Here is a 9529-nt window from a genome sequence, read left to right as displayed (position 1 = left end):
ATCTCACACTCTTCTCGTTTGTGTGGTCCCCCAAGGATCTATTCTGGATTACCTTTTTTTTTACTATATGCATGCTATCCCTTTGGCAATCATGCTAAGACATCATATGGATTTTCCTTGCTGGGCCAATGATACATAACTGTATGCTTTAATAAAGCCAGCTCCCACTGACATGTCCTTTAGTACGTTCTGCCATGCTGACATTAGGAATTAGATGTCCAAGAAGTTCCTGCCGATGATTTATTTCAAGAAGGAAATTACCCTAACTTGTCTGGTGAGGGTGCCTTATCTTATACTCCTAAAAAGGCCCTTATCCTGGATGTGATTTTTGACTCAGAGTTCATACATGCTTTCATCTCCTCCTGACTTGACTTGGTTTTAATGTAAAGGCACATGTTTTGTAAGGTGCTACATGAATTAAGTTGTTATTATGACTTTCTGCTTACAATCCTATGATAAAATACTCTGCGACTCTGCACCAATGTTGATGCTTTTTTAGCGAGTGGTTAATGAGTGATTTTGGACACAGCCAGGGCCCAGATACTGTGCATTCTGGCTTGCTGTCATGCTGTCATGGAGTACTGGGAAACTTGAATATAACCGTTCCATGTTTAATGTCATTAGTAACACCTGTGTCCTAATCCTGCTATGACAAGTCAAAATGTCTGCTGTACAAAAAAAACTATTGTATTTGGATTTGAAGCCAAAGAATGATGAATGTGGCAGTTGTGGATGCTGTCTCAACTTTCATTTTGGTGCTACACAGCAAACAGTGTGACATTGAATACTTGCTGACACAACGGCCACTAAAAATCTAAGCAGCTGTTGAGCCAAAATGAAAACTGAGATGACATCCACACTGCTACCTGCTTCATTTTGTGATGTCAAAACATGAAATGGGTTTTAAAAGTTTCTCAGGTCCTGTTGCTAGCTTTAGTTGACTAGTATTTGCGTGTATGTGGCAATGCATCTACTGCTTGTTCTTCTCTCAATAGCCTAGAGTACTTGGTAAGGAAATATGTATATACAGTAGGTATGGCTGAGAATCCACAGGCCATTTGTTTATCTTCACATTTACCCCTCACACACAAAATGGGCACTCGGCTCAGCAGCTGCATCAGCAGTAGACAGAATATAAAGCAACGTCTTTCTTTCCGTTTGTGTGTGTATGTGGAGGGATGTGAGGAGTTGAGGGTGATGGCAAAAGCGCTGGGATCTTTGAGCAGACAAAGGGGAATCACTGCTACTCTCAGCGTCCATTAGACTAACCCTATGGATCAATATTGATCCTTACTACCACTGAGCTCTGTCTAATAGCCTTCTGCCTGCCCTGATAAAATGACAGCATTAGTGCACATATCTGATTTGGAGGTGGCCCACAGCCAGAAAGAGAGAGAGAGAGAGAGAGAGAAAGAGAGAGGGAGAGAGAGAGAGAGAGAGAGAGAGAGGGAGAGAGAGAGAGAGAGAGAGAGAGAGAGAGAGAGAGAGAGAGAGAGGGAGAGGCTAAAAAGATGTACAGGTCTAAAGGAGAAATGAAAGGAGACAGATCATTTGTGCAAGACAGACACCAAAAGTGAGAAACATTTGACCAGACAGAAAATTTGAAAAATCATTGTTTGCTTATGCAGGCACAGTCTGAAACAGGAGATTAATGCATAAAAAACACTCTTGCTCTTTCAGCGTGTCAATTACTAGTGCATCTTCTCCTGACTAACCGTTTCAGAGAACACAAATGGAAAGAGAGGAAGTTGCTGTACAGCTATTGCAGTGAAAGCATTTGATATCAGTGTGTGTGTATGTGTGTGTGTCTGTGTTGGTGTCGGTGTGTGTATCGGTGTGTGTCTCTGGGATGAGAGAGGGTGAAAAGGGGAGAGTGAGTTGTTTATTTTCGGTCATGTGTGTCTTGTGTGTGTTTTCCTGTCTGTACTTCGAGCTGCGACACCCTCTTGCTTGAATAATAAATAGTGATCAGCTGTTGCTGTAATTTGGCCACCTGACTCTTATTATTTCCTCAGCTTGCTGAGGAGATGGAAAAAGAGAAAGAGTTTCAATCATATCACAAAGCATTTCAGAAGTCTGAGCATTCCTCCCTTACACACTCACATCCTCCCTGTTATCTCAGTAATAATCAAGAGGAAACTAAAAGATTCCTTCCCAGAAGCACACAGGGAATTGGAGTCGTCATAACAACTCTCTACATAGGGAAAGGTGTGTAAATAGAGTCGTGTTAAATATTGTATCAGGAAAGTTTGTCATGAGCCAGTTCAGCGCAAGCAGATCTATATGGATCATAACACTTTATACTGAAAACACATTTTCTCAATCAGCTTTTTATGAGTGATGGAGTTTTACCTTACCAAAAATATTTTCAGCCAAAGTTAAAACCCTTTTGAATATTTCACATGAGTGATTTTTTCATTTTAATGTTGGCAGACAATCAGGATTTAACACATTCTTTTACCCAAATCTGCTGACAGCTGTGGGGTTGTTTTTGCTTATGTTGCCAGGCCACTGTCAACTGTCCTGATAATGCAATGAGTTTGGGAGTCTCTAAAATAACTCTCTTTTAATAATTAAGGGCGTTTTTTTCATGAACCTTAACTTAAATTGTTGCTTTATGTCTTCTTCATTCATTCTTTGAATCACTTGTCCCTATACTCCCTATAATAGACACTCAACAGTTTATCAATACCCAGCTGTAAATTGAGATTTCAGACACTTATTTATCATCATCGTGTCATTGCTTCGTGTCATCGCTGACAGGTGTAGATTTTCTGCATCTATCAAATGTAGAACATTGTGAGATTAGAAGAAAGTAGCGTACATCCCCAAGACTTTACTCATTTTTGTTTCTGTTTCATTTTGAGGGCACCATTATCTGCAGTAGCGAAGGGTAAATACTGTATATTGCAATATATACAGTAGGCTAGTCAATCGAGATTTCAGACACAGCAACAAAGAAATACTATGTTGGAAACCAAGTTTTCATGAGCTTTATATAATCAATAGTAACAATAGTTGTATCTAATTAATTGAAGATAATGTGTAAATTTGTAGTTTGTTAATTTGTCTACTCTTCCCCCCTTTCCCCTATCATTCCTGCACACACACATTAACAGTTGATAAACCATGAAAGTACCCATAGCATCTGGATGAGTTTGTTAAAAACAGTGATTTCTAGATCTGTGTCTTCGACACTGCCCAAATGAAGAAAACTAACAAACTTGAAAACTTGACCGAGTAGGTCAGTACCTCATGAATTTCCACATAACATAGCCTTTGGATTTAGTTCACGTTTTCTTTTTCCTTTTGCTTCTCAGAGGCATCATTCGCAGAAAGCTAAAGCCTGCAGGCTAGTTTTCACACAGGGAAAAAAGAAGCTGGAACACAGTCTGAGCTTTGTGCAGGAGCTTGCATATAGAGCACATAGTGTTGGGGTAACCAGGCAGTGCAGCTGGCCTTTCACAACTATGCAACTTTAAGGCAGTGTTTAAATCAAGATGCAAAAGACAAGAACCCTGTTCTCCCACACAAACACACACATAAAAGGGAAAGAAAGTGAAGGAAAGTGAACCAGGGAAGTGTAGGAAATGATGAGCCTTCAATAGGACTTAGTAGTGATTAAATAGATGTCCATTTTGGCAAGAATAAATAGCTGTAGCAATAAAAGAAAAACTGGTTTCTACCCTTACTCCTACTACTACCACTCATTGGTCCTGTGCTTTGTTTGAATGGTCTTTTTTTAACTTGCTACCCCTGGATATCTATTGTTCATTTAAGGTTAGCAGATCATGTCACCGCCAAACACACTTTTTTTTAGAAGTGCAGTTCATAAATAATGAAGGCCTGTAAGTTTATCCATTAAAATTTCAAAACAAAAATCATTTAAAAGGGTGCACTACTAGTAGTAATTGCAGTATTTTAGTGTAACACTTTGCCCCTTATAAAAAAAATGATTGTGTGTTGTCATCATTGTTTGAAAAAATAATTGCAGAGTACCATGTGCTGCACTTTCAGGTATCATCTTTCTGTAGACCTGATGTTGTGGTTTTTGTTCGTTCTGTTTTTTACAATAAAATAGTTTTCAAACCAGCAATCTATGGCAGCAACCCATATGCATACAAAGTAAGTTATTTTGGCAAGAGAGACGAAAACATGCCATCGAGTTCATCCTCCCGGCCCCCAAACCCTCTCCACAACATTCCTTACATAAATGTGCAGTGTTTGAGTTTTTTTTTTTTTAAGAAACCGAAGAGAGCTGGTATGTGGATGAACCCATTATGGAGCTCCTTCTATGGGAGTTTACCGTTATCACTATCAGATCTCCTCTAATATTCTGACCCATGGCCCAGTAGTCATTTCAAGGTTGGATGATCATACTCCACTAAGGCCCAGACTCCATCCCATACACCCACCTTGCCTCCTGTCCATGTATGAACACACATATGCACGGAAACACAAATATCACTTTACTCACTCTTGTTAATGTATGTGCATTAGCACCTGTATGACAAAGACCCTTTAGTCTCTGACATTAGTGTGAGCAGCAGGCGTGGCAGCATTCTACCACAAGGCATCACGTAGGTGTCAACACATCAACTTTGGTGCTACATAAATTGAATTGAACTTATACTCATCCGTACTGCTTGTCTAATTTCAATCTGTGAAGTAGTCTGAAAATGTGTGTGGCCAGATATCTATCTTGTCCTCTGTACGGCATCATAGCACTTGCTTTCATCCCAGAACACCCTCCCCCCACCCCCTGCCCCCTCTTCCTTTTCTCTGCCTCCTGCAAGAATTCCTGCCCCTCCCCCATTTAGTTCCCCTTGCCGGTATGGATCTGTGAAATGTTGGCAGGGTGTGCTGCTTTGGCCTCAGCTGTAGGCATGGTGATGTGAATGAGAAAGAGGTAAGGGGGAGATTAGACTGATTTCTCTGGGTACGGTGAAATCCTTTTGTTTGCACAGTCATGACATGCTGCCTGCATACATCCATGCATACATACATTTGGCAGCCATGTTCCACTATCCAAAACATGTGTAATGTGGCCAGTGACCTAAAGGACTTTGCTCTCTCTATATATCTACAGTCAAACTCTGACCCACTAGAGCTAATATGAGCTGTAGTGGCAGTGGATGTCAACAAGTGGTTTGTGATTAACAGAGCCTAAATAATGTTGCTCTGCTTCTTTTGCAACCACAGTAAAACAAAAATGCAACTCATTCTTGGATGTTATGGTTCGAAAAGAGCAAGAGTTTACTCATTCATAAATAAGACAGATCCATAGAGTAAAGTAAACTAAATCTTATTAATAACTTAGTGCCTCAGAGAAGTATAACACACGTGATGACAAGAGAATGCATGGAAAGAAAAGAAGATCAGTGTAGGCTATAACAATCTCGTTTTATTCTCTAATTCAAACAATCAATTTAAAATGAACAGTCCTCACAGGTACCATTATTATAAAAGGCCAAAACAGTTATGCCATGTCCATAGGAATAGAAAGGATATATGACATTCCAAATCAGATAATATACTACTGTAATAATGAGTGGTGTTCCACCACTTTGTCATAATTATCGGGCTCACACACAGATTTATTCATTCCATTCATTTACATTCATTTACATTTAGTATTTTTGCTCTGCTGTCCAGTTTCACTCTCTGTCTGCACTCACCTTTCAATTCCAAACTTAAGTCTTCTCTCTGCACTTTGATCTCTCTCTATCTTTCTCGCTTTCTGTCTATCTGCCTGTCTCTCTCTCTCTCTCTCTCTCTCTCTCTCTTTCCAAGTAGTTGCATTTCATTTTTGGTTACTCAAAGGAAAACATCCTTTTGCCTGAGTTACCACTAAAGACATTGCGGTGTTACAGCATTCCAGAAAGCCTAGCTGTGTTTGTGATACCTTGATAGCTTTCTCGCACCCTCAGAGGATTAATCTGAATTCACATTGATTTGTAAAGATGGCTTCCTTTTCAGACTGCTTGGGTGACCTCAGCGCTGAGACCATCTGCCATTTCGGGGACCCCATCGGGAACTTCCTGGACATCCTCGCTCAGGTTCAGCTCCTTTTTTAGTTCAAAGTCACTCTGCTCCTTGATTGGCGTCTCCTCTGGTTTTTCATTACCATTAACACATTCCTCTGTCTGTATGGCAGCAGTATTTGTGCAATCTCCATTTACAGTTGGAAGTACATCTACTTCTGCCACATCCTCTGTACCGGAAGGGCTCTCTGTATCTCCATTTTCCATTTTGCTTTCTACCTCAGGCTCTCGGCAAGGCACCTCTTCCACAGAAGCTTCAGCTGCCTCTTCAGTAATTTCACTGGCAGAGACGGACTCTGAGATGACAATCTCTGGGACAGGTTCTGGTGCTTCAACTGTTGCCTCAGTACTGTAGGCTTTTGTTGCAACAGATTCCTCTTCTACAGGCTGATGTTCAGTGGGGCCATCCTCTGCTGCAGTTTCCAACAACTCAGGTGCTTCTGCTTTCACAGTTTCAAGTTCAGTAATGTCAGGTGTGGCTACAGTTGGTTCAGGCTCAACTTCTTCTACTTGTTCATCTTCTGCAGATTCCACTGCATCGGCCATTTGCTTAGGCTCTCGCTCTTGTAGTTGCTCTGGTTTTAGCTCAAGCTCCGTCTCTGGTGCTTGGTCTGGTTCAGGTTGTTGCTGGGGTGCTTCCACAGACTCTGGCTCTGGTTCTTTCTCTGGCTCTGGGGCTTGTTCTGGTTCTGGGGCTTGCTCCAGCACTGGCTCTGCAGCTGGCTCAGCCAATGGCTCAGGTCCAGGGACAGCAGCAGGAACCACTGTCTCCTCTACAGTGGCTTCTGGCTCAGTAACAGTCTCTGGGATGGGCTCTGGCACTTGGTCCTTGGGTGCTTCCTTTGCGCTGATGGAAACAACCTCCGGCACAGATTCTACAGCTACAGAAGGTTCTTCTACAGGGGGCTCTTCAGGTGCAGCTGCATATTTAACCTCACTTAGCACAGGTTCTTCTGATGCCAGAGCAGAAGGTTCCTCTGCGGCTGCTTTAGCCTCTGGAAGCTCTACTACTGGGTCTGACTCCACTGCTGTTGGAGCTGGTTCTTCTACAGCTGCAGCTGGTTCTTGTACGTCTGCTGCTGGTTCTAGAGCAACAGGAGCTGGTTTTTCTTCTACTGCTGCAGCTGGTTCTTCTTCTACTGCTGTCACTGGTTCCTCTACTGGAGCTGGTTCTTCTACTGGAGCTGGTTCCTCTATTGGAGCTGGTTCCTCTACTGCAGCTGGTACCTCTACTGGAGCTGGTTCCTCTACTGCAGCTGGTTCCTCTACTGAAGCTGGTTCCACTACTGGAGCTGGTTCCTCTACTGGAGCTGGTTTATCTACTGCTGCAACTGGTGCTTGTGCTACTGGAGCTGCCTTTACTGCTGCTACAGCTGGTTCCTCTACTGGAGCTGCCTCGTCTGGAGCAGCAGGATCTGGTTCTTCTGGAGGTGGAGATTTGGGCTCTTCTGGAGCTTTTACTACTGCTTCAGTTACTGCTGCCACAGCTGACCCAACAGCTTCCTTTACCACATTGCCTGCCTCAGCTGTCACAGCAGCTTCTGTGGGTGGGGATCCGGCTTCCACTTTAGCAGACCCATCTGCAACAGCAGCCATCGCTGTGGTCTCATCCTTGGTCTCTTTGGGATCGCTCACATCATATCCCTTCCTCTTCTTGCTCAGTTTGCCTCCCATGGTGTCTCCTATAGAAATAAGTAGATGACGTTGTAGTTTAATATGAGAGATACAACATTGTTCCAAAAGGACCCAGCTGGCTGGGTTCAAATGCAGGATCTTCATGTTGTGAGGCAACAGTGCTACAAATATGCCACCCAAGCACAAAGGTAACGCTACTTTACGAAGGTAATTATTTCAGGTATTTAAAGTGTATACACCACACTGATACTGTAATTTGTTTCTAAAATGCAGCTTGGGTTCAATCTTCATTTCGACTTGGTTTCTTGTTGTATCAGAAAGGAGATCGAAGATAAGTCTTTTGTCTAGAAGTGACCTAAAAATTTAAATTGGAAACTGCTCTTTGCTAAACACAGTTTGACTAGAAAACAAATGTAAATGCATGGGAACCTTACTGAGATCAGACAACTCCACAGACTCGCTGCCCTTTCAGGAATGTTGGGTCAGGCTCAGTGCCAAATGAGCCCACAACTCTGAAATGCACAACTATGATGTAGATGCACAATTATTCTTCTTTCAACATGACAAGCTACAAACTATAGTTCAGAATTGCAATTCTAAGCCTGCTGTTACATTCACGTACAAGATATGAATTGATTATGAGTGGATTTTCTGTGTGAACAGTGGAAAAACAAAACTGACACATTCTGTGAAAAGAGCAGAACTGAGTTAATGGGGAACACTGTTGTGGCTGTAGAGGAAGGGTTTGTGATTGCAACAGAATATAACTTCCTTTCAGTGACAGAACAGAGAACTGGAAGTTCAACTTTATCTTACGGATTTAGTTTTAGCTGACCCTGAGAAAACCCACCTGTTTGAATAAAAGAGAGCACTGTGTGGTTATTTAGAATAGAAATTACATGTTTATAGTTACATTAATTTTAAATGTAACAGTCGGATAATTTGATAAGCCTATTTTAGTTTGACGGATGCTTTTTTCTATTTAATTCCATTAATTAATGCCAAGAGTGGGACTTTTACCATGTAGGGCAGAATAAGGGTTCGAACAATCTGGGAACTGTCCATAGTGCTGCAATGGAGCAATCAAGACAGGATGCGCCATACACCATAATGGGATATGAACTGCACATCCGTTACACGATTTACAGTAAAGTGAACAGGCTAGTGGTAAAAATGATTCATTATGAATTATTTTTGAAATGTGTCATTATTGCAATTTTTATGTGATTGATTTCTTATTTGCCTATTTTTGTCATCTGGTGTCTCCGGCCTTCATCAGACAAAGCAAAAAGGAACAGTTTGAAGGAAACCCTGGCAAGCTATTTTGAGATCAAATCACTGTGGACATTATTTCAAGCCAATTTTCGAGTAAATAGGCTACGAAAATCAAATGTACAGTAGACACAAAGGTTTACATTTAGAAAGGTAAAGAAGACACAAAGGTAGGGCCGCATGCATGTGCCGACCGGTAACAAAGGATGGGGATTCTCACCAGCAAATCTCACTGACAAAAGTAATGGGTTAGGTTAGATTGGCAACAAACACTGTGCTGTCTGTACAGTAGTGTAGAATATGGGCTACTACAGGGAAATTACACTATAGCCTTCACTGGCCACAAATACTTGAGTTATAAAGGCTGTAAAGGGGTCTCCATCCCCCATTTCAACCCGCCCACCGCTGCTTCTCTCAGCTGCTCTGCCCGTTTTTTGAAAATGTCGTAGGCCTACTCACAGAGACATGCAAAAAGAAAACTAAATTCTTCACTAGCACCACAACTTCATAACTTTGTTTTGTACTTTTCTTTATCCCATAAGTTTGTTGATTAAAACCTAGCCTAATTTAAAAAAAAA

General features: G+C 41.7%; 1 protein-coding gene across 5 annotated transcripts in view; it reads right to left on the bottom strand.

The window, feature by feature from the left end:
* Positions 1-5384: 5384 nt before the first annotated feature.
* The window catches only part of si:dkey-56m19.5 (fibrous sheath CABYR-binding protein), a 4699-nt gene continuing 554 nt past the window's right edge, over positions 5385-9529 (bottom strand). Inside the window, exons 2-3 of one of the 5 annotated variants that reach the window (XM_032527333.1) lie at positions 7157-7726; positions 5385-7111 (exon numbers count right to left, since the gene is read on the bottom strand). In XM_032527333.1, the coding sequence (XP_032383224.1) occupies positions 5976-7111; positions 7157-7718 (1698 nt within the window). In that variant the 5' untranslated portion in view covers positions 7719-7726 and the 3' untranslated portion in view covers positions 5385-5975. Of the gene's footprint in view, positions 7727-9529 lie in introns of all 5 variants that reach the window. The other 4 variants (XM_032527246.1, XM_032527502.1, XM_032527420.1 and 1 more) reach the window with 4 other exon arrangements.

Source organism: Etheostoma spectabile, chromosome 1 (genome assembly GCF_008692095.1).
Source record: "Etheostoma spectabile isolate EspeVRDwgs_2016 chromosome 1, UIUC_Espe_1.0, whole genome shotgun sequence".
NCBI lineage: Eukaryota > Metazoa > Chordata > Actinopteri > Perciformes > Percidae > Etheostoma > Etheostoma spectabile.
The sequence above is the reverse complement of the archived record's forward strand: the minus strand, read 5'-3'. Positions and strand labels throughout refer to the sequence as shown.